At 27.8% G+C, this 24,984-nt stretch overlaps 10 protein-coding genes across 10 annotated transcripts, besides 20 other annotated features; 5 read left to right on the plus strand and 5 right to left on the minus strand.

Annotated features, from left to right (window-relative positions):
- Positions 1-244: 244 nt before the first annotated feature.
- Positions 245-1,681, plus strand: CMU_007160 (uncharacterized protein; the record flags this gene model as incomplete). Its single annotated transcript, XM_002140540.1, has 1 exon — positions 245-1,681. One exon carries the CDS (start codon positions 245-247, stop codon positions 1,679-1,681), a length of 1,437 nt encoding a protein of 478 aa, XP_002140576.1.
- Positions 1,622-1,642: a sequence feature (AT_rich).
- A 125-nt stretch (positions 1,682-1,806) lies between the features above and the next one.
- On the minus strand, positions 1,807-5,082 carry CMU_007170 (DNA repair helicase family protein; the record flags this gene model as incomplete). The annotated part of the gene is made up of 1 exon (XM_002140541.1): positions 1,807-5,082. The coding sequence occupies one exon, from the start codon at positions 5,080-5,082 to the stop codon at positions 1,807-1,809; it is 3,276 nt and encodes a 1,091-aa protein (XP_002140577.1).
- Positions 5,083-5,201: 119 nt separating this feature from the next.
- Positions 5,202-6,014, plus strand: CMU_007180 (DnaJ domain-containing protein; the record flags this gene model as incomplete). The annotated part of the gene is made up of 1 exon (XM_002140542.1): positions 5,202-6,014. The coding sequence occupies one exon, from the start codon at positions 5,202-5,204 to the stop codon at positions 6,012-6,014; it is 813 nt and encodes a 270-aa protein (XP_002140578.1).
- A 432-nt stretch (positions 6,015-6,446) lies between these two features.
- Positions 6,447-6,495: a sequence feature (AT_rich).
- Positions 6,496-6,559: 64 nt separating this feature from the next.
- Positions 6,560-6,584: a sequence feature (AT_rich).
- Positions 6,585-6,652: 68 nt separating this feature from the next.
- Positions 6,653-6,818: a sequence feature (AT_rich).
- Positions 6,819-6,871: 53 nt separating this feature from the next.
- Positions 6,872-6,953: a sequence feature (AT_rich).
- Positions 6,954-7,218: 265 nt separating this feature from the next.
- Positions 7,219-7,450: a sequence feature (AT_rich).
- Positions 7,451-7,601: 151 nt separating this feature from the next.
- CMU_007190 (uncharacterized protein) lies at positions 7,602-9,284 on the plus strand (the record flags this gene model as incomplete). Its single annotated transcript, XM_002140543.1, has 1 exon — positions 7,602-9,284. One exon carries the CDS (start codon positions 7,602-7,604, stop codon positions 9,282-9,284), a length of 1,683 nt encoding a protein of 560 aa, XP_002140579.1.
- Positions 8,104-8,162: a sequence feature (AT_rich).
- Positions 8,294-8,328: a sequence feature (AT_rich).
- Positions 8,377-8,418: a sequence feature (AT_rich).
- Positions 8,575-8,650: a sequence feature (AT_rich).
- Positions 8,747-8,820: a sequence feature (AT_rich).
- Positions 9,012-9,032: a sequence feature (AT_rich).
- Positions 9,273-9,346: a sequence feature (AT_rich).
- Positions 9,307-13,797, minus strand: CMU_007200 (uncharacterized protein; the record flags this gene model as incomplete). Its single annotated transcript, XM_002140544.1, has 1 exon — positions 9,307-13,797. One exon carries the CDS (start codon positions 13,795-13,797, stop codon positions 9,307-9,309), a length of 4,491 nt encoding a protein of 1,496 aa, XP_002140580.1.
- Positions 13,706-13,727: a sequence feature (AT_rich).
- A 271-nt stretch (positions 13,798-14,068) lies between the features above and the next one.
- Positions 14,069-14,112: a sequence feature (AT_rich).
- Positions 14,113-14,411: 299 nt separating this feature from the next.
- On the minus strand, positions 14,412-15,140 carry CMU_007210 (MSP domain-containing protein; the record flags this gene model as incomplete). The annotated part of the gene is made up of 1 exon (XM_002140545.1): positions 14,412-15,140. One exon carries the CDS (start codon positions 15,138-15,140, stop codon positions 14,412-14,414), a length of 729 nt encoding a protein of 242 aa, XP_002140581.1.
- Positions 15,141-15,151: 11 nt separating this feature from the next.
- Positions 15,152-15,193: a sequence feature (AT_rich).
- A 323-nt stretch (positions 15,194-15,516) lies between these two features.
- Positions 15,517-15,552: a sequence feature (AT_rich).
- Positions 15,553-15,912: 360 nt separating this feature from the next.
- Positions 15,913-15,955: a sequence feature (AT_rich).
- Positions 15,956-16,496: 541 nt separating this feature from the next.
- On the plus strand, positions 16,497-17,222 carry CMU_007220 (DNA repair protein rad10, putative; the record flags this gene model as incomplete). The annotated part of the gene is made up of 1 exon (XM_002140546.1): positions 16,497-17,222. The coding sequence occupies one exon, from the start codon at positions 16,497-16,499 to the stop codon at positions 17,220-17,222; it is 726 nt and encodes a 241-aa protein (XP_002140582.1).
- Positions 17,223-17,420: 198 nt separating this feature from the next.
- CMU_007230 (uncharacterized protein) lies at positions 17,421-19,373 on the minus strand (the record flags this gene model as incomplete). The annotated part of the gene is made up of 1 exon (XM_002140547.1): positions 17,421-19,373. The coding sequence occupies one exon, from the start codon at positions 19,371-19,373 to the stop codon at positions 17,421-17,423; it is 1,953 nt and encodes a 650-aa protein (XP_002140583.1).
- Positions 19,374-20,058: 685 nt separating this feature from the next.
- Positions 20,059-20,118: a microsatellite.
- Positions 20,119-20,227: 109 nt separating this feature from the next.
- Positions 20,228-20,260: a sequence feature (AT_rich).
- Positions 20,261-20,366: 106 nt separating this feature from the next.
- CMU_007240 (MOZ/SAS family protein) lies at positions 20,367-22,037 on the plus strand (the record flags this gene model as incomplete). Its single annotated transcript, XM_002140548.1, has 1 exon — positions 20,367-22,037. The coding sequence occupies one exon, from the start codon at positions 20,367-20,369 to the stop codon at positions 22,035-22,037; it is 1,671 nt and encodes a 556-aa protein (XP_002140584.1).
- A 113-nt stretch (positions 22,038-22,150) lies between these two features.
- On the minus strand, positions 22,151-24,682 carry CMU_007250 (uncharacterized protein; the record flags this gene model as incomplete). Its single annotated transcript, XM_002140549.1, has 1 exon — positions 22,151-24,682. One exon carries the CDS (start codon positions 24,680-24,682, stop codon positions 22,151-22,153), a length of 2,532 nt encoding a protein of 843 aa, XP_002140585.1.
- Positions 24,683-24,984: the final 302 nt, after the last annotated feature.

A 24,984-nucleotide genomic window follows, 5' to 3' on the forward strand; every position in this document is an offset into this window, starting at 1 on the left:
GATCTAAATTTAGATTTTATAAAGTTGAATTATTTACATTATGATCTATTTAAAAACAATTTTATTGTAATTTGTGACTAACTAGAATTTTTGCCACACAGGACAGTTAAATAATGGTGTGGCATCAAGTCATGCACTGACAAATATATGCAAATAAGTAAAATTTAACTCCTTTTTTGGTATATTAAGTAAATATTCTGAGGAAATATTTGTATATAAATTAGATATGGTCCTGGGGATAGGAATGAGTTGCAATGATGATTCTCCAGGCTGGAGAAGGAAACGTCATAGACCAGAAGGTGAAGAGACAAGTTTAGACACTAGAAATAGTGAAAATATAGAAATATTAATACAAGACTCAAATAATTTATCTTCTATAGAATCTGTAGATGATACAGTATATCAATTTTTTGCTTCCGAAAGTAGAAGTAATATATATTTTGAGAAACCTGAAAATGTGAATAACTACAACGTTTTGGCAATACCTGATGACCAAACTAATAATGAAACACAATATGAGAATATTATAAGTGAGGTAAAATCTTTATATCATGATGAAACAGGCATACTATGTAATAAGCTAGGGCCTTCAAATGATTCTTTAATATTATCAAATAATAGAGAAAATGATGAAAATATAACTAAAACATCCTATGTATCAAGTATTAGCATAAGAAAAAATTTTATTGAATCTCAAAAATATTTTATTTTTGAAGGTTTTAGTTATTCTAGTTTAGAAGATAATGAGCAATTAGTAGAAAGCACTAAGCATAGCTTAAACTCAAGTTATCTTCAGTATCACCAGTATAGAAGATCAGTTGGTTTAGACAAGTTTACTCATGTTGACAATAATGGAAAAAGATGTATTTTACAAGAAGTAGAAGCTGAAGCATTACAGCTTCCACCTATACCTGGGATCTATTTTGATAAAAGGCAAATAGGATACAGAGTTAGATATCATAACACTTACGTTGGGTGGGTAGCTCTAAGTAGGCATAACTCTATTAAAGAAGCATATGAATACGCAAAACAATTGTGGACAAAGGCTAGGACAAAAGGGAATGAAGATCAACATAATTTTATTTCTCAAAGGAGAATAAGTAATAGAAACCAAAATAGAAGAAATTCATGTGAAAATGATGATCCTAATATTTTATATGATAATAAAATGCCATATTTATGTGAAGATAATATGTTATTAAAAACAAGTACAAATGATGAACTAATAGGGGATAGTATTGAATATTCATTTAGTGGGAAAAAGTCTATTTATAATAAAAGTAAGCCTAAAAATAAAAATTTAGATCGAAACTTAGCTATTAAATATAATACTGAGGCTGAAGATCAATTAGAAATGTTTTATGAAGGATGGCAATTTAGAGACAAACAGCTTAAAGCAGTAAATTTAAGCAATTACAGTGCACTACTTGCCTTGAGCAAGTTTTACAAGTTTACTCAGGAATACATGATAAGATGGCCATCTGTAGATGGACATTATACTATTAAATGGGCATCAACACAAGAATTAGGCTTAAGTATTTTTAATGGAGAGCCAGTCTATAACTTTAAGAAAAAAAAAGATAGTTATTTTAATGAAGAAATGTTAATAGGTACGAATTACAATAATTTTATAAATAATTTACAAAATCAAAATGAAGATGACTTAGATTATATATGGTGAGATTTATTTATTGTAATAATAATAATGGTCTCATAAAAGAATATTACAATCATAATATTGCATAATATAGCTAGCTAATTAATAGTTATATTTGTCGAATTTACCCATAATGTAAAAATCCCTTTTCATTCGTTTTGACTTTCTAGTGCATTGAGTAAAGCTTTATCTTTACAAATTTCAAAACTTGTAGCTTTATTATTAATAAATGAAATATAAACCATCTTAAAATGTTCTGGAATAAATATTTGAAAATTCCTAGCCAATATACTCCTTTCATTAAAAGTTTTGTAGTCAGTAATATGATCAGGTAAAAAGCAATCAACTATTTTAACTAATATTGTTGAGTTTAAATTATCAAGATTAAATAAATAAGACTTCAGATTCAAGTATTCTTCTATTGTTAAAGTTGACTTTGCCTTATCAAATAATAAAGAGCCCTTTTTATCTGTCCGTCCTAAATTTTTATTTGGAGATGAAATGGGTACAAAGTTAAAGTGGACTTTTTGTTCATCATATTTTGTACAATTTACTGACGAATCAATCTTACTTTTTTTCCATGGTATATTTATTGTCCTAATATTGTTATGTATATTTTGATTAAGCTCCTTATTCTCAATAATAGTTAGGCATTGTGTATTTTCAACATTATTCTGTGGGAGCTGTTGTAACAAATTTGTTACCTCATTTTTTAAGTTATTACCTACAATAGGTATACATAACTTCTTATCACTAGTTGTATTTATATTACTTCTGATTGACTCATCTACTTTATTAGAGAGTAGATCTAATTTATTGTCATTTAAATTATTAGAATTTCCAATTAATTTATTATGTAAATCTCTATTAAAAAAAGTAGAAATACTGTTTAAATTAGTTGTGTTAAGATATTCTAAACACCTGATATACCCTCTTAACCACTTTGATAATTGGTTCCTAATATTTGTATGAGTAAATCTTTTATCAGCAAATATAACTGCTCCATAATCTAAACGGTGTCTAACTACTCTACCAACTGCTTGATTAACAGCTCTAATAGCCTGTTGATTATACCATCGACGACTATCCATTCTATATTCATCCATATATTGTTTCTTTAGACAAACTCTTGGATCTGCAATTGAAGGAAAAGGCATTCCTGCAATAATTACTCCTCTGCAAGTATCATCAGAAAAGTCTATTCCTTCAGATATCTTTCCACGGCATACTGCTATGAGTAATGAACCAAAATTAGCACATTTTTTTGTTATATTAGTAAAATCTGTCAATTTATCAAGTGAATTAGATTTTACATTATTTTTACTTTTTAATTCAATACAACCTTTATATGATTCCAAAATACTATTTAATTCATATGAATTCCTTGGTTCAACAAAAACACTTTTTAAAGCCTTAATTCTATCCATAAGACCTTGAATTGTCCATAAATTTATTGCTTGATCCATTAATGTATATGATGCAAAAAATAATAAGACTCCACCAGGGATCCGCTTAACACTATCCAAAACTGTTGATCCTAATGCTTCAAAATATGCTGGATTACTTCTTGATTCAAAAGATCCAATAAGTTGAGTTTTATTTTCAGGAGCTCCTTGCTCTATTGCAGCTACCCATAATTGTTCGTTCCCATTAATTACATGATCATTCTCTAAAAAAACTTCAAATGAAAAATTTGCACAACTAAATTGCTGTGCAAGTGTATCTAGAGGAGATAATGTACCAGATGTTACTATTAATGACCTAACTCCAGATGATACAAGTGATGTTAAAGCAGCAGCAGGACTAAAACACCAAAAACTTAAACATAAATTATAATAATTTCCATCATATTCTGTATCAATATCTCTATTTATATCAATTGATTCTTCGGAATTTAGTCCATTTTGTTGAGATATTTCATAATGTACATAAACTTTAAACCATTGTGGATTAGAAACAGCACAAGTATTAAATGTAAGTCTCAAACATCTTTGAAATCTCTCTAAAGCTCCAATTCTTGCATTCAATTGTATAGGAGTTATATCAGATAAACTTGATAAATCACTTATATTACCACTTAAACCTTGGCCAAAATTTATCATACTTGTTAAACATTCATCCATATTCTGAAATTTATCAATTGTAAAACCAGCAGATTTGAAAAGAGTATGAATATATGAACCAGGAAAAATAGTACCCTCAACATCACCTAATTTACTTCTTATCCTCTCATTACGATTATTAGGTACTTTACAAGGAATATCTCTTATTAATTTACTTAGTTCGTATACACTAGTTGCTAGATGTATAGCAATTTCAATATCAAATGAAATTGAAATATCATCCTCTTTTTTGTCAGATTCTCTCTCTTTTAACAATCCAGATCTTGCGGCTTCTAACATATTTTGAATTGCTTTTTGTGACAATGCTAAGTCTATATCTCTTAAATCATATGAATATGCTTCTTCAGCTACAGATTCTACATTATGTGCTTCATCTAAAATTATAATTGTGTTATTCAAATCTAGTTTCAAATTTTGTCTTGTTATACTATCTAATAGATAGTTATATGGAAGTAATATTACATTACATATATTTGCTATTTCCCTTGTTGCATAAAATGGACAAAAATACCCAGAATCTGTAGATGCAATACGTTTTAAATCTTCAATATCCTCTATATCGCCTGCTATACCCGTCATATTTGCTTGTTTTAAATTATTGTGATACCTACATTTACCTTCCTTAGTTGTTTTTCGACAATTTTTTACCAGTGCACTACCTCTATATTTTGATATTTTTGGGTGAACACATAATTGATCACGGGATCCCAATATTGTAGCCTTAAATAATTTATTTCCAGGATTTTTCATTGTATTTCGTTGTTTTTTATTTGTTGGAGAATCTTGCCTTAAAGAATTTTCAATATTTAAATCATTCAAATTCTTCCATAATGCTTCCACAATTTTGGAAGAGCGAAGTTCTCGCATTACTTGGGATAATTGACTATGAGTTCTAGATGAATATATTATTCTAGGTAAAATAAATTCACTTTTTTGTTTTTTTAAATTTGAATCTCCATGTTCCTCATTCAAATTATAAGATTTATCAATTTCAATTTTAGTATGTTCTTCCTCATATAAATTAGATGTACCAGTTGTTTTCAAATTTCTGTCCACTTCACAGCTATTATTAAGCTTCCTAGTCAAATTATATTTTACTATACAATCCCTTTGAAATGCTAATGTTGATGCTAGAAGGCACATTGTCTTCCCAGTTCCTGTTGGACTTTCCAAAAGTGCATGTTTCCTATGTTTCAGTGAATACAAAACTTTTTCCATATAAGTTATTTGGCAATCATATGCTTTGTATGGAAAATTAACTGAATAACCATCTATTGTATATACATTTAGAACTGGATCCATCAGATGTTATTTTCCCATTATTTGAAAAATTGAGGGGGAAGAAAAAATAGCGGTAAAAATATCCCCTTTATTTTTATAAAATCAAGTCGCTAGATCTTATTTATTTAGAAGTTGTCATTATGGATTATTACAACTTATTAGGTGTATCTTGTCATGCAACAGATGATGAAATTAGAAAAGCTTATAGGCGTTTAGCTTTAAAGTGGCATCCTGACAAAAATCCGGATAATCGTGCTGAAACAGAAGAAATGTTTAAAAGAATAGCTGAAGCTTATGAAGTCTTATCAGATCCAGATAAAAGACGAAGATATGATACTTATGGAGTAAATGGAGCCAATTCTCCTGATAATAATGTTGATTTTGATGAATTCCACAGACAATTTAGTATGGGTCATGCTAGTAGAATATTTGAAGAATTTTTTGGTACAGATAATATATTTGATATATTCTCAGGGAATGATATATCCAGTAGATTTATAAGTAGAAATATGTCAAATTCATCTCCATTTGATAGATTACAATCTGAGATGTTTGGTAGATTTGGACAATTTAGTAGAAGTTTTGGTTTTGATGGAGCTACTCATTCATTTAGTAGTACATCTTTTTCAAGTGGTATGAATATGACTGGAGGCTCATCAAGATCCATTTCTCAAACTACAAGTGTTATAAATGGTAAAGTAGTGACTCGCACTACTACAACAGAACGGTTAGCAGATGGAACTACACGTGAAAGTATTCAAGAAATTGAGGATGATGGAAGAGGTAATCGCATAGTTAGAGATTTATCAGGACCATCTAGTATTGAGAATCATTCAAGAATGCTTCAAGGATCAAATTATCATTTAACTCAAAATAGAAGTGATACTCCATCTAATTCACTTTATCGTACTAGATCTCAAAGAAAATCAAATCATTATTTTCATAAATTTTGACCAAATTTTGTACAAAGATATTTATTTTAGATAAAAATACATCTAAAAATAAAGAAGTATTAATTATCATTGAATTTGTTTAATAGTTATATGTGGATTAAATATGATTATGAGATTGATTAATTTGCAGTAATATTAAATATTAGATATCTACATTGACCTTTTTTTTTTTTTTTTATACCACTTTGAATGATAGTATATTGTTTTTTATTCTCATCTTTATTTCATTTTTTTAAAAAAAGGTACAAGAGTACTTTTTAAAGTAATATTTCTGTGTATCTGTATCATTATTAATAAGAATTGAATATATCCTTATCTTTAGATAAATTTATCTCATAGTAAGTCATCTTTATTAGATTAAATACATTTCCAATCTTAAATTTTATAACATATATACTCTTATATTTAGTAATTAATGAATTTAATTGGGTCAAATTATAAGATTATGTAATATTTAGTAATTTAAATATTGAAATAATTACGACATTTGTGAAATTTATAAATAACTAATCTAGTTAATTTTCAAATATTAATAGAACTTGAACATATATTTAAAAAAAAAAAATATTTGGGATAATAATAATATAATCTGTTATTCTTAAATATTACAATTTCTGAGTATTGTGACAATTCAATCCAATAAAATATACTATATATTTCTTTTAATAAAAATAAGGAATTTTCATTATTTAAAAATTATTTTTACATATATTGTTAGTTATTACTAAATTTCTTACAAAAAAAAGATCAATCAAACTTCTACAGAAATAATTTAATTTATTTTAATTTTTATAATAATAAATTGTCTAGTCAATTTTAGTTTCAAAAAGCTTTAGTTTCTGAAACAAAAGACTATCTAATTAATATTATAAAAATTATAAGCTCATTATTACATTTTAGTATATATTTCAAAATATCTTAACTTAAAAAAAATAAAATCAGATAAATACTTCTCACTTCCCTTTTAAAAAAACAAGTTATTAGGTGAATTTCAGAAACAATAATAAATCTAACTTCAATTTAACTAGATTTATTGATAATTAGCTTATTTACTTGTTTATATCTTCTAGAATTTATGATTGATTGGGATTTCTAAATAATTGATTTTAGTATTGTACTGATTTTAAGATCATAATATTGTCAACTTAAATATAAAAAGACTTATTGACTTTTTAACTACAAATTCAATAGTTTAGTTTATGTGATTTTATTTAAATATAAATTTTACAAAATAAATAATATTAGACAAAACATTTTATAATAGAATTTTCTAAATACAAAAGTAATTAGAACTTTATATTAATCTTAAAGTATTTTTTTAAAAAAAGTCAAAACTTCGTATTTTTATTTTGTTCATTTGAGTATATATCATAAATTCTAATTTATTTATTAATCCAATAAAAATCATAATCAAATAAAAAAAAATTATTTAATAAGACTTACTACAATATTCTGTATCTCGTTATATTATTTACATGTAATTAAAGATCTTAATTTTCTTTGCCGCGAACACAATAATGGACTTATTACTGCAAAAATCAAGATTACTAATATTTAATACTGTATGATGGCAAAAAAGATCATATAATGAAATTTTCAAGTGAAACTTTAAATAAAAAATATTTGGGAAATTTCTCTAAAGAGCCTGTTACTGCAAACTTTTCAATTAAACTATTACTATGTATGAATTTACTACAAGGGTATAGTGAATATTTCTTCTTCTTATTACTGATTTTACGATATTCTAATCATAAAGGATATGGTCTATTAAATCCACCTATATTAGTTGGTGTTCAAGATATCATTAGTATAATTACTTATTTGTTTTGGGGTTTTCTATCTGATAGAATTGATCCAGTCTTTTTATTAATGTTATTATTTACAATTTGGGGTATACTTTCATCTATTAGCATATTAATAAATTTTCCTCTAATATTTTGTTTTAATATTATCATAAATTGTGCTTATAATGCACTCTTACCATTAGTATTTAATATTGTTGGATCTAATTATAATTTAAGTGCTACTTCAAAATTATTCAGTATGATAAATTGTTACTATAAATCTGGTAAATTTCTGGGAATAACAGTTTTTATTATTATATTTATTAATTTTAAAAAGGAAATTCAATATTTATTAATATATTTTGCATTTGCAATTCCTGGTATATTTGTATCTTTAATGTCAGGATATTATATTTATAAAATTCGGAGACAAGTATTAATTAATGAATTAAATGAGGAGGAAGACAATATAGAAGTGTATGAGAATAAAGATAGATATATTAGAAAAATATATAAAAATAGTAAATTTTCAATTGAATGGCTTATAGTTGGTTTCATAATATTTTCAGGTGTATTACTTAAAATAATTTTAGTATTATTTAATTTATATGATTTTATTTCATTCAATATTATTGAAATTCAATATGGTTTTTTGGATAAGAATGATTATAAATATCAATATAATTATATGGATAATTCTTTATACTATATGTTTAAATGTATTGTTTTTATATTTGGATCTGCAATTGGTCCAATAATTTTTGTTTATATCTCAGATATTATATATAAATATATTTACAATATACATAATGATTATAATGAAATATTTGATATTGAAGAAAATTATAAAATGGAAGAGAGTCAAATAAAGTTTAGAATAATGATTATAATTGGTTTTTGGTTTATAACAGTTTGCCTATTATTATGGATTATAGAAGTAAATTCTTCAATATTAAATAATATTGTATATGAAAAAAATATATCAATAAATATTAAATCTTATATATTTAAAGATATAATTTGGATAATTTGCTTTGGAGTAATAACGAATTCTATTTCTGAAGTTATACTTAAGCCTACAATACTAGTTTTAACAAATCGTGAATATTATGGAATGATTTCTGGAATATATTTTTATATATCTAATTTCTTATCTAATCCAAATATATATAATATACTTTTATTCCTGATTAATTACAAACATGAATTTTCGATTAAAATTTTTAAAAATATAGGATTAAATATGTTTCCAACAGTATTTCATATACCTATTATGAGTATATTCAATATCAATACATTTAATGAAATAAAGAAGCTAGAATTTCCCCAAAATATCCTTGGTTTAAAGCTCGAATCAATGATAATAAATTTGTATACAATTGGATTTTATACGATTATTATATTTATCATTTCTATAATAATGTTTAGTATTTTGGAATTATACAAGAGAATTGAATTAAAATCAGAAGAGAAGATTTTTTTTTAAATAACAAGTATTAATATAAGTATTACTTATTATATTTAAATATTTGATATTCATAATTTATAGAAACCCATCTAACAATATGTATATATGCAAATATAGATTTATCTTCACTAGATTGTATAAATCTGATACATGCTTCTAATTTAAATGTTTCTAGTGGATCTAAAGGGATAATAATTAGATCTTCATCTTCAAATAATTCCACATATCCTAAAATTCCAATCTGTTTTTTAGGTTTTATAAACCTTTTAGAGCTAAGATTTTTCAATTCTTTATGATTATATATTGTATAAGAATTACTAAATCCCTTTTGGTTATATAATTTGTTCCATAGAACTTTTGCAATAGGAATAGCTAACTCTAATGTAATTTCTGGTTGGCATTTAACATATGAATGTATATAAGCTAAAAGTTTTATTGCATTCCAATTTGTTATTACAAAGGGAAATATTTTTGTTTGAGAATCATTTGGATAGTCAATTTCTATAGATCCTATAATAGTAACAATCATAGAAGTTGATGATAAATCTGAATTATGACTTTTACAAAGACAATTTTCAAGTCCATCTTGAAGTACTTTCAAACAGTTAAGACAAAACCAACGAATTTCAATATACTCGATATGTAAGATTGTTCCACTAAAACAAAAGATTGCATCTGGATCTAAAGTATAGTTTTCTGATTCCTTATCAGATAAAATTTCCCAAAAGTTATATAAATGATCTTTATATTCATTAATATATATATTACTTTGAAAACAGTATGATTGATTTATAACAGAAAGAAAATATGAATGGTTATTTGAAAATATAATTTTTGAAGCTATTGGAGATCCATCTGGTCCAAGTATATATGGATTGGGATCATTATAATATTTCAAGAGGCCTGATTCATATTCAAGTGCTGAATTTTCTTTATTTTCATAGAGTTTGTGGATAAATATTTCTGAATATGTATCAATATACATATAGGTAGAAGAAAATTTATACTGGTCAAAATAGAGAAAATTATGTGTGCTTTTCTTATCATACTTATCTGAATTTATTAATTGTAACTTATTATTTTTAATTGAAGAAAGAAATATAATATTGCCATAATTTAGTGAATTTAAAAAACTTTTATAAGATAAGATCTGAGATGTATATGGACTTAAATTTGGTGTTAAATGGTCAACACTAAAATCTTGATCTGAAGTTGCGATGTGATTCTCCATAGTAGGATAAATTGTTTCTAATATGACATTTTGTAAAATTCCACTCACTAAAGTATGTGGAGTACTTTGTTCAGTTATAGTTGCATATATTCGATTGATAGATACTATTTGACCTGGAAAAATTGCATTTATTAAAGAGTTTTTAGCTATATCCTTCGATATCCAGATATCATTCCAACCTGAATTCCATATTGGATATAATTGTAAATATTTATCATCTTTGTACTTTAAAGGTTCACTTCCTGTAGTAACACGCAATACTATCCAATTACCATATATATTCAATGGATTATATCCTTTGAAGTGTATTATATCTAAAATTTTAACTTTTTCTAGTGATATTAATGGTATGACATCACATATATTATTTAATCTATTGCAAATACTAATTATTTCAAACCTTGCGATATTTGTATGATTGTATATTATAGGTATACCTTTTTTAAATAAGTACCAGTCAACAATATTGTTTACCCAATCTTTAATATCAAAAGCTGTTATATGGGTCAATTTAATAAATTTCTCGGGCCAAGACTCACTCGATAAATCTAGTTTTAATGTGAATTTGTTGTTTGTAAACCACAAAAGAGAATTTATTGAGTCATAACCATTCTTTACTTCTATATAATTTGACGAATTGCTGCTAAAATCACTATATGGAAATGTAAGTTGTGTAATGTAGTAACCTGTACCATTGTTACGATGTGTATTTGATATAGTAAAATGTGACAAAAGTTTATCTTCAAATTCTGGATCTAATAATATAGTATTATTTAAATGATAATCACTAGTTGTTAAAAGTATAAATGATTGTGATTCAATACAAAGGTACCAATGAATAGGAATCTCCAATGGCACAATACTCAATTCAATTAATTCGAAAGTATCTTGATCAGTATAATAAGATAAATTTAGTATTGATCTAAATAATGGAACACAATAAAAGATATATTTTGTATTATTCTGTTCACGAATGATCTCTTTAGATTTAATAAATAAAAGTGTCGCAGATATATTATGGCTAGAAATATCATTCTTTGGAGAAATAAATATCATATTAGATGGTTCTACTATCAGAAACATTTTTTTCTGCTGAAATATTATCATTAACTTTTCTATATATATAATTCTTGGTTTGTAAACTTCTTCAATAGTTTTGCCCCTCCAAATATTAGCTAAAAATTGTCCATGCAATAAAAATAATACTGGAAAAGTTTCTTTATTAAAACCATTTTTTGGAGTACAAATATAATGTAAATTACTTAAGATATTATCTTCTTCAAAATCTAAAAATAACTCTCCAATCAAACTTCCTACAGGTAATAAAATTACTGATAGATAATTATCTTCCATTTCATTACATACTACACTAAGAGTATCAGTAAACTGACTTGTATAAGAATTATATCTAGTATCAGGTAATATTATCTTTTCATTATCTAATAAGTATTCAAAATATTCAATTGATATCACCTCATTATTTAAAGCATTCAAAACACTTAAATCAATATCAGATCTAGTCAGGCAGTCTATTACAATATACCACTCTTCAATAGTTGCTAATCTCCAAGTACTTAGCATTCGATCATTGCAATCTGTGTAAATTACATTATTACTGTAATGATCCTTATCTTGTAATAGTAAAAGTTGGCCAGGATGGGTTATTTGATCATTCTTACATATATTACTGTTCTTATATTTCCTAAAATTGGTATTATTCCTATTATGATAGTGATAGTATATAATATCTGAAGAATCTAGTTTATTTTTAATAGCATCTAAAATACTTACTGGCAACATATCAAACTCATCATGATTTGATAGGAATATATTAAAGATGTCTACATAAAGATTATAATGAAAATAGCAAAAATTACGGATATCCCATAGATGAAGTTTCTGTGATATATCTACTGAAGAATCAGAATATTCCAAATATTCATGACTAAGTAACTGCATATTCAATGTATTAGAAAGTGAATATGATTCATATTTAAATTCGATTAAATTAGAGTGTTTGTATAATCCCCAATCAGAAAAATATTCTACAGCAATTCCAACAAGTAATCGTGAAGAAAAATTCTTGCAAGATCCTAAAATGAGACTTTTTCTATTTTTAATAAATAAACAACGGAAATTCCTAACCCACAATATAGAACCTTTAGTTATTGAAAAATTTATAGATGTTTCATATCTGCAAGCATTATGTAAATAAAGTCTAACAGAATTTCGTAATGATGATATCTCATAAACTCCAAATCCAATATTTTTCTTAATCTGTAATAGTATTGGGAATATTTGCAAAGACCTAATATGATCTGGTATCAATTCTTGCCTATATACTAGTGTATCGCTATGCGCTATATAACATTGGACTAATGATTCTTTACCTTCTTCAAAAACTACAATTTTTCCAAGATATAGATTACTTAAAGAAATTATATAGTGCCAATCAAAAATGTATCTATAAAATAAGAGATTATTACCAGGAAAATATATTGAAATAATAGATTTCGTCTCTATATTATATAATTTGATAGAGTATGAGGTTGTATTACTCCATCTTGATGGCTTTATGTTAAAATCAAATATATTATATTTGTTATCTTGATTTTTAGTTTGATAAACTAAGCACTGATCAATAGTTTTAATACTGCTCTTTTGTTTATTAACACTCCTTATAATAGGAGATATGTGTATGATTATACCAATTAAAGAATAATTGCCTAATGAACTTTTAAAAGATAATTTCTTATCTGATAGCCATATTATAGTATTAGCATTTAAACACAAAATTCTATCTCTAATTACATTTATATTATTATGGGTACTTTTTAAAGGAGAATTTATACAAGAAAAATACATTGATGATAGTAATTTTCTTTTAGGGGATATAGTTTCTTTAGCTGATATTTCCATAATTTTCCAGTCACGAATAGCAATTAGGCATGACAAATTAAATACTTTTGTTACCTTACATTGGAGAAATAAGCTTGAAGTAAAGAAACCAGATATTTCACAGTTTATAATACTAGATTGAGAATTATTGTATTTAATAGCTAAGTCTTCATTACTTTGTATAAACCAAATTCTACCATCTTCACAAAATAAAATCCTCCCAATGATCCAATCTTTAGAAATACGATTCCCAGATCTAAACAAAAAGTACTTTGGAGATATCAGTTTATTCTGAATTTCATTGCTATTCAAAAAATATATATTAATATTATCTGGAAATTGATAACTTTCTAAAATACTATGATCACACTTACATATTAATTCACTAAGGTTGTCTCCCATACAGTATAAAGCTTTACAGAAGGTACTTTAATATTCCTGTTAACATTTGCCACTTGAAAATACTTTTTGATATGTAATACAAGAAATTTACAGCCGCTTATAGCAAATATTAGATGAAGTACTAGTATCAAAAATGTAGCGTCTATAACCGATATTTAAACATATACACACTAAGACTTCACTTAAGTTTCATAAATAAACTTAGTCAAGTTAAATGATATTTTCTCCTATATAACCTACACTGAACTTCCAAACACACATACAGTTGTTCTATAATAATATACTATAATCTATTACAATTTATAAATTATATTTCTCAACTACTGTAAATAAAGAAGAATAATTGAAATAAGAATCTTATTATATCTCCTCTTTTTCTCACTTTTAAAAATCAACTAATTCTCAGTGTACTAGATTCAGAGATAAAAGTTGGAAGGTCACTCAAAGTACAACCTTTAAAAGTATAATTTAAAAGAACAATAATATCAGTATCTATTAATACAAATATAGTCTTCATGAGCTCATAAGTTATCAAAAACTTGCAATATTTGAAATAGTTAACAGACTTATGGATATATATCCCTAGCGTCCCATACCTAATATAATGAATCTATTTAATAGTTAATAAGTTTCAAAGCAACAATAGCAACAAAAACCATTGCTACTACATGCCAAAACTCAATACCTTGGGCACCTTGTGTACTATTATTTACTACATTTCTCTCAGCCTTCTCTAACTTTTCTCTGAGAATTGCAGCTTCTCCCTTCAGTTCATTACTTTGCTTTTCTAAAGCAAGACAATATTGTACAAGTTCATCATATTTATTTTTTAGATCAATATCACCTGAATGAACACCTTGATTAGTTATTATAGATGACGATGCTGACTGTGACCCAGGATGTAATGAACCTTTAGATAAATCTATACTCCCAGGATTGGTATCCGCTGGAGTTTCTTGTTTAAATATTACAGACAATCTATGTTCAAATATCTGATCCTTATTAACCTCTTGCCAAAAGTCTTTAGGGAGCTGTTCTACACTATTATCACATAATGTTGTCTGTATTAAAAATCTATGTGATTGAGATGCTTGTTCAACAGATTGCAATGGTTGTAAAATTATCTGAACTTCTCTTGTTTGACTTGGTAAAATTATACCACTACTAGGTCGAACTAAATATCCTCTCGGAGCTGTTGTCTTGATCTTAAATGCTACTGTTGAAGATGTTATATTTTCAAGCATTAGTGGGCATGTCACAGAGCTATAAAGTACTAATGGGAACTCTAGAACTTTTTCTGGATGCACTCGCACCAGTTTTGCTCCTTCTGCAACTATTGTCATTAAGATGCCCCTTATATTCTTTTATTTTATACAAAAAAAATAAATAATATTTTCTATGATTACTACTCACACCTAATATATTTTGGAGGGGGGAACCCACTATTATTTAAAAAAATTACGTAAGATACCCAGACGTACACGCTGTCGATTGCTGTTCTTTCTACATAGAATGATTGTGCGCCAGTAGACGTAATTATTTTTAGTCTTAGTAACCTATAATTTGAATAAGTACTTTTATTTCTTCATGCAATAGTTTATCTTATATTTAATTATGTTGTCTAAATATTTAGTGGGAATGTATTTTATGAGACTCTTTAGTTTTGTGTCGAAGTCTCTAGCACAAGATACCATACTGTTACAATATGAAGAAGTGATCTTAAATATATAATTGTTTTATATATAATCAAATATTGAGTATCTTTTCATTATAAAGTAAGTATTCTATTTTATAAATATATCTCCTCACCTTCCAAGATATGATTTGTAATATTGATTTAAGTGTGACTTACCATTATTATAAATCTCTGAATTAGGGATTTATTTATAGTTAGTCACAGGATGTATTCACAATGGCAAGGTAGTTAGTTAATTAAGATCTTGTTATTAAAATTGTGTGTATTTCTACCTTATTGTATTATATTATAGAACTTTGAGTTTTCTTTTTAAGAAAATGTCAATTTTGTACAAAGTAGCTATCTGAATCTTTATTGTAAGTATTTGAATAAGAAATATGAAGTGTATATCATCAATTTAATTTAAGTCAAATAGTTGGAAATAATATACTTTTATAAATCAAAAATATTTATTATTTTTAACTATTTGACTTCTTTGAACTTACCTTGAATAACCAATATTAAATAAAGTTGATATCTAACACAGAACTTTTATTCAACAACATATTACTTTATTACTAAAGATGTTAGACATAGGGTATAATATTAAGGAAGAAATACAAGATATAGGAATTATATTGATTAGAAACTGCAGTGGATTAATTATTTGTAAGTTACTATAATTTAACAAATGAGAGTAATATTATCGAATATCTGTAGTAATAAATATAAACTAATCAATATACTCTTATTTAATAGTTTTATAGAGTTTATATAATGTTACACAATTACTATTCCACTTCAAAATGAATGGCAATAAATTTTGAAGGGAATTGATCCTATGATAGCTCTATTATATTAATGAAATAGTTTATATAAGGGAATTATGTAAATAAATATTAGTTAGATAACATATATAGATAATTACCAGTTATATTATTACTAAATCATTCATTTAAATTCAGATTAATAATTCCATTATAATACTTATTAGATGCATTGATAAGTTGCGCTTAGATGCAATATGCAATTTGTATTACCGCAAGAAGAAAGTCTTATTTTTAACTTTAATTCAATGGATAATAACAATAATGTAAATACTGAATATAATTCTGAATTAAAGTTCTTTGATTCCAGAGCATGTGATATCATAGTTGCAAGTAACAGACAAAAAGGAAATCCTCTGATTCAATATATTAAGAATACAATTTATGAATTTAGTTCGTTGGTTCCAGACTTCTTGGTAGGTAAATATGATGCTGTAATTTTCATAAGTATCAAGTACCATAAACTTCACAATACATATCTAAAAAGACGAATTATGTCACTAGAGAAAAACTATAAAGTTCGTGTTGTTTTGTGTATGGTTGATGTTTCCTCATCTGCTGGTTTGGATACTACCATTCTTGATATAACAAATATATGCTTTAACACTAACATGACACTATTATTGGTATGGACACCTCAAGAAGCAGCTGCTGTTCTAGAAGCAATGAAATCATTTGAAAACACACCTCCAGATAGTATAAGAGGAATTCTCTCCTCAGATATCAACGAAAGATCCATTGAAGCATTATCTTCTCTTCCTAGAATAAACAGGAGTGATGCGTGTAAACTACTGAAAAGCTTTAGTTCAATGTCAAATATAATAAATGCACGCGAATGTGAACTTGTTAATTTATCTGGGATTGGTTTAATTAAAGCAAAAGTTCTTAGTGATGTATTTTCATCGTCTTTTGTTCCAGAATAACATGAAATATTTTAATTAGAAGTGATCAAATATGATATAAAATTAATAGAGAACTCCTATAAAGTCGGACTTTACAAAGAAGTAACCTTAACCTGACATAATCCTTTAACCTAGAAGTGATTTAATAGAGGAATCTGAAGTTCCACTACTATTTACTTGGTTATACCTGATTATACTTTATGTCTTCATCTATATAAGTCAAGTATTGGAAAATACAGGTTGGACTTTTTCTTCTTCCTCAATATTCTTTATCACTTCTATATTTTCAGTTCCACATGGTTTGTTTTGTTGTATATCAAGTTTATTTTCTTCAGCTGGATCTGGTTTAGACTCAGATAGATAAGTTGTGGTTCTTTGTATTATTGTATCTGTTTGCTGAGATTTGTCCCCATATATATCTGTTTGTAATAAAGTTGTTTCCCCACTTTGTGAGTAGTTTTGCATATTCATAAGCTGTGATAGCCAATTTATGGCATCATTCATAGGGAAATTTACATTTGTATTTGGTGAACTCATTACAGAGGTACTTTGATGTTGTGTAGGAGGAGATATACAATAGTATCTATAGAATAAATCCATGTTAGCTTGATTTATTGAATTCTGATTATTAATTATTTGTTGCTGTTGTTGAGAGAGATGTGTCTTCTGAGTATTGTTAGTACTTTGAGATTGAATAGGATAATTAGTCAGGAATGGACTCGGGAACATTGGTGGAACCCCAGGTGTTTCACTAGATGTATGTACACTATTCTGCACTAATGAATTTTGTTGGTACAATATATTTTGCAATAATGCCCATTGTTGTATTGCAGCTGCCTGATTTGCCACTGAATAGTTTCCATATAAATTCATAAGCATAGGGTTATATAACCAATCATAGATGCCAGGAGTTATACTAGTTGGTGAATTTACAATTTTCCCTGCAATAGTTGCTGCACCATATGACCCAGCCGATGATAATGTATCTGAATCAACTAAAATACTAGGAGCTGAATCAATGGGGTTATTTTTATATTTTCCATTAAAAGTATCATTAGGATATGGGGATACATTATTTACAAGTGTTCTGCGACGAGCAGATTCATTTGAGAGAGCTGCAGCTGCTTTCCTTTCAGCAGCTCTAGCTCTTTTAGAGCTAGATCCTACAGTACCATTTGGTAAATGGCGTCCTTCTGAAGTAACTTGAGATCTAAAACGTTTTGCAACTTCCAAAATCTCACTTATTACCTCTTCAGAGGCACTAGCTGGCACTTTAAAATATTCAAATTCTCTATCTTTTCCAGTATAATATACAACTCTCCATCCTTGAGGTTTTTGACTCCAGTAAACGCCTGGAACACCACTCTTGCGCACAGCTCCCCTAACATGTGTTTGCTGGTTCTGGTTACTATTGTTTTGACTAGCCTGATTTTTAATATTCAAAGAATTATTCGCTGAGTTTGATGCAGTGGCAGCTGCTGCAATAGCTGCTAGTGCATTCAGTCCAGGATTACTCTCTAGCCTTTGTTTTGGTTTTTCAGAATTTGATGCAGCATCACGCTGTGAAAGAAACTGAAGGACTAATTCATCTTCAACAGATCTACAAGATCCATTCCCATCCCCAGTTACACTTATTAAATCATTAAATTGTCTATTGTATTGACTTCCTTTAATAATTCCTCCAGAAGTTAATGAGGCTAAGAAGTTCATTGCATGAGAATATGCCTTCCCTTTCCCCCAACGCTTGCAGCTAAATTTTCTTACACCCCATCTACCATTCTTTGATTGCCATTCAAGAATCCAATCACGACTTTTTGCATCAATCCACAACTTATAAGGTAATGATGTATCATGTATGTGACGTTGCTGAGACAAATTGTCATCTTTTATTAAATTTTCTGTAGAAAGTTCTAGTTCGGCTAAAGTATCGGAATTAGTTGATTCTATACTTTCTGTATTTTCTCTAGAGTCCTCACTTTGTTTACAATCAATATCTTGTATTTGAAGTGTGTTCTCTTGTATATATTCTTCACTTTTAACAGTATCTTTCACTTCATCTATAGAATTGTCTTTACAATTAGTGTCTAGATTTGATGAAATATCAAGTCTATATAAATTGATATCTTCTGCAACCCCAGTATACTTATCAACTATTGTACAATTATCTCCCATATTTATAGCTCTATATACAAAAAAGGTGCAAAACACAATGATATCTTAAACAGCACAATTCTTCCTTAACTGCCTCAGTAATATTTGTTCAAAAATCCACAAATATATAGGTAACACAGAAATAAATATAACTTGTAGTTATATTAAAATAAATGATTTAAAGCTGCACAATATTTGTACACAACACAGCTAACTTTCCTGTGCAATGGTCCATCGGGACTTGTCTGCGTGTCTGGCAATCCGCACAATGAAATATACACTCACATTCTGCCACTTACATTAGTCGACTACTTGCTACAACTATTGACTAGTCGGATCTTTACATCTATCCCTCTCTCTATCCCTCCATTATCTCTAAAACACTATTCAGAGTATAAATAGCAACAGTATACCAAGTTATCAGATACCCAGTATCTGGTACGTGCAATATGTGTCTAAAAGCGCCAAATTAGTTTCTGTTACAATTAAGATCTGCAAAGGACACCAGTGAAAGGTCAACAGAATATTAACAGTTAAGATACTTCTTATTTTAAAAATCTCCTGTAATATTGATCCTAATTTTATTCCTATAATATCTAGAGCTTTGTATTTATTAGAAAGTGATGTAATACCAAAGTAATGTAAAAAACAGTAGTACATTTAGTGTAATGACAACTTTCATTCTAATAACTTCAGTATTCTATCCATTAATTTATATTATATTGTATTGATGTTATGTTGCATTATACCATTGTATTATGTATATGTAGATCTGAAGAGTTTAATATATAACTTACACTTTTTCTTTACTAACCCTTACAAGAAGGGCAAGGGCCGCACGGGTATATAACAAAGTAATATTTCCACCTTTTTTCTTTTAAAGAAAATAATTATATAATAATAATATTGTACTACTTATGAGCTACTTAGTATTTAAATATATTGAGACATTGAATATTTTTTTTTAGTTCATAATATATTTGGATATTATACAACATATACCTCTATTGGTGCATGGGCTTGCGTACTAGATCATCTCTCAAAATATCTGGGAGCTCTAGTAAATTTCGTCCAAATTCTGGGACACGAGAATTTGCTAATCTATCTGAGTATGATTCTCCATTAGAAAAGCTAGAGTTTAAAAATAAAGGTGAAGATACTGAACATATATGTGAAAGTAGAAATGAACTAACAAACTCAAGTGATGCAAATATTGAGGATAATAAAACTAATCTCGATATAAATAATAATAGTTTTCCCACAGTGAATCAGTGGGTATTGGCATATTTTGATGAATCAGCAAAATATAAGTTAGCACGCATTATTGGATGGAAACTAATTGGGGAAAGTGCAACTCATCTTCTTCATCTTGTAGAAAATAAAGATAAATATAATGGATATTTAAAAGTAAACAGTAAAAATCTATCAACTAATTTAGTAAAGCTTAATTCATCTATAGAGAAAAACAGAAGTTCATTAAATCTTGTAGATTATGAATTTTATGTTCATTTTCGTGGATTAAATCGTCGTCTTGATCGTTGGATAACTGGTAAAAATATTAAAGTTGATTTTGAACTAGAAGAGCTTGATGATTTTAATTTACGTGAAAAATTAATGAGAATTAATTCAACATTATCTCCAACTCATCAGAATTTAAAATGTGTTACCAAATCTCGTAAAAGGACTATTGATCAATTGCAAATATCTGATGGAGAAGATCCAGAGGAGCATGAGGGGATGGATCATGCAGCATTACAGGTACATGAAGAGACAACACGGTTAAAAACTATTAGTAAAATTAGGATTGGGAAATACATCTTAGATACATGGTACTTTTCACCATTTCCTGATGAATACCAGAATTTAGAAATACTTCATTTTTGTGAATTTTGTCTAGAGTTCTTTAGACATGAGGGTGAATTAATTCGCCATATTAAGGGTTGTATCCTTAGACATCCACCAGGTAATGAAATTTATAGAAAAGAAAATATCTCTATATTTGAAATTGATGGAGCACTAGCTAAACGTTATGCTGAAAATCTTTGTTATCTTGCAAAGCTTTTCTTAGATCATAAAACACTTCAATATGATGTGGAACCCTTTCTTTTCTACATTGTTACTGAAGTTGATGAAGAAGGTTGTCATCTTGTAGGGTACTTTTCCAAAGAGAAGATATCACTAATGCATTATAATTTAGCATGTATACTCACTCTACCATGTTATCAAAGAAAAGGTTATGGAAAATTACTGGTAGATTTATCATACAGATTATCAATAAGTGAAGGAAAGTGGGGTCATCCCGAAAGACCTCTATCTGATTTAGGCAGAGCTATATATAAAAGTTGGTGGAATGCTAAAATACCTGAAGTCTTACTAGAAGGCATGAAATCTAAAGAATTATTAAATAAACAGGCAATTGGTAGTGTAAAACATTGGATCACTATAGAAAGTATAATTAGGAGAACTGGAATTAGACGTGAAGATGTATTGAAAACTCTCGAGGATAACGGAATACTTAGAACTTTCTACAAACGAAAACTTCTATATTGTGAATTTAAATTCTTAGAGAATATTATTAAGCACACAGGAAGGCCAGGGTATCCACTGTATGATGACTACTTTAGCTGGGTACCATATAATAGATCATCTCCTTCTTCCGTAGAGGCATTACCTATAGATAGTTAAAATAAATATTTAGAATTTCATGAAAGTTAAACAATTAGATGGAAAACTAAGAAAATATCTATATTTGAACACCTAAATTAAATCGATATATACTATTGATATTGACTATATACTTATACAGTTGCCTTACTAGATGATATATTTTGCATTGCATTATAGTTGTATATATAGTCAATGTCACTTATTGTCTGTGTTAAGTCACATGGCTGATCATAGTTCCAACCTGTATTAGAATCATCATTGTATACCGTTTCTACCGGTGGTTTCTGATTTTCTAAAGATACTGAATCAAATTGTGACTGACTGTATGACAGTTGATCTAGATGGCATGCATCACCATCTGGTAAATTTATATCTACTAAATTTTTATTGTTGCCCGTTGTAGATAAATCATCATTAGTATGTGAGAATAGTCCATTTATGCTATGGCTATAACTTGTGTTAGCTTTACCATTATAATCTAGTATGTTACTTGCTTCTTCCATGACATTGCTGTTACATTCATCATTGGATTCAAAATTAAATTTGTAAGTTGGTGACCTATTCCCCTCAAAATTTGCAGAACTATTATCTTCAATATTTATGTTTGAGTATTTCTTATCAGATATCTCGAGGTTGTCAATTCGTGTCATAGAGCCTAGTATAATTTGTTGACGATCTGATAAGTGATTCAATGTTACCTTTAAAGCACTATAATTAAATTCAATCTGATGAATAATATCGCTCGACAGCCTATTTAAATTTTCTACCATTTTGTTGCCAAGTAATTCCACTGAATTCCTAGCTAATCCAATAATGTTTGACAATAAATTGTTTATATCATCAACACTTTCCTTAAATAGTAAACTTTTTTGTTCAATCTTTTTAAACATCTTCATATAAGTAGATGTCATCTGATCTGCACTAAATCTGTCGAATGAGCTCTTAGATATTAGTTTATTCTGAAGATTCCTAATTACTTCATCTTTTTTATATAGTTCATTCTGCAGTAATTCCACTTCTCTATTCGAATTATTATCTATGTCATTATCTATTGATAATTTAGTGTTCAACACTTTTTGGTTTACAACTCTAGATTTAATAGATTCTTCACAATCAGTATTCAAATTGGCACTTTTCAATCGAATATTTTCTTCAAGTAAACGCTTGTTGAAATCACCTAATTCTGACAAGGCAGATTTCAGACGATTGAATTTCTCAAATTCACGTCTTTTATTTTCAACTGTACGATCCATTAAATTCATCAACATTTCTACCTTGGGATGTGGTCCTAAACTATTGTTCGGAGCTGTAGGAGGACGAGTGACACCTACACAAGCTGAAGGAGAAGGTCTTAGTTTATCAGTATCTAAATTACTTTTATTAATAAAAGGGGAAACATTATTAGGAAGTAATTGAGATGAGGTTAATTTCAAAGATAACCCTTGAAAAGAAGTTGGTAAGTCCTGTGATATATCATGTTTTAAAGATATCTCATTTATATCTACAAGTTCACTCTCAGTATATATCTGAGATCTACAATCTTGTATATTTTCCAATATTATACTGCGATTTAAATGAATAGAATTGTCTACTGATGAGAATATAGGTGCAGTTGGAGGACGAGTAGATGACTTTCCTCTTTCTGGTATGATTTCATGACCTCCTTTTCTAAAATCAGGAAATTCCAAACTTCCAGTATCTCTAACATCAGTTTCAGTATAATCTATAGGAGTTGGGACTATATTTGTAGAAATAGTCGGTAGTTTTGGAGGCAATCTAGATCCAGTATGGCTATTTTTTAAACTTATAGATTTGCTTAATTCTATATCACCACTATTCAAACCAAATTCCTTGAGATTATTTGCAGCTATGTAATTACCATGTATATGGCGTGTTGAATGATTTTCTTCTAAGTTCACAGTGCCTTCCGAAAGTAAATAATTAGATTTATCATTCAAGGGTATATTCGAGTTTTTTCCCTCACAAAATCTATTATGAGTAGTGACAAAGAACCCATTACTCTGCTCCTTATTTATCCTGCTTAAATTAGTTGTATTTGTTTCATAATTCCTAATTTGTTTAATTTCGTTGCTAGAACTACTATTCAATGGAAGTTCATATTTATTATGTCCACTTATTGAAGGCCAATCAAAATTGACATTTGCTTCATCTTCACTTCTATTTCCATGTAGATATTTTTCAGATTTTAAAGTAGAAAAAACAGTATTTATTTCTGTATTCTGAAATGGTTTACTATTACTTTTATCCATATTTAATTTTGTAGGTGGTAGAGATGCTGTCGAGAAATCAGAACTATTACTCCGATTATTACCTCCCATTTCAATCTCCATATGGGAATAAGTATAATTAGATTGTTCAGTGTTGTTAAAAAGTTGGTTAGATTGCAGTTTCCCTAATATATAAGTTTTTTGATCATACTGTTCTGGAAGCTTATTGGGAGGACTTTCTACTATACCTTCCGACTTATATGCAAAATCTTCATTTAATTTAGCAGCTCCATTTATATTGCCATGACTTAGATTACTTGCTTTAATAGTGATGTCGGAGACTCTATTAACATCACAAACTATACTTTCTTTGATAGGACGAGCTATCCTAGTACTTGACTGTAAAAGAGGTGGTGGAGGTATTGAAATATGCATATTTAAAGATGATACTGTGCAATAATTAGTTCATAGAAATTTAACTGTTTCTTATTTAAAAGAGAAATTGCCTATCTGCAAATTTAAAATACCAAAACTAGCCCGCTGAAAAAATATGTATGGCGCTCTTGACTACTTCCAATGTAAATACAGTAATTGTTGGATTTAATGTTTCGTTTTTTCTAAACAAGATATTAAGGATGTTGGTAGCATAAAAATATAAATCAAATCAAGTTGTATATGATATTTGTAATACAAGAAGGTGCCGGACTTCTCATATAGCTGCGTTATACGCAAAGTTC

The sequence above is a fragment of the Cryptosporidium muris genome, genomic scaffold (assembly GCF_000006515.1).
Source record: "Cryptosporidium muris RN66 scf_1106632373431 genomic scaffold, whole genome shotgun sequence".
In the NCBI taxonomy this organism is placed as follows: domain Eukaryota; phylum Apicomplexa; class Conoidasida; order Eucoccidiorida; family Cryptosporidiidae; genus Cryptosporidium; species Cryptosporidium muris.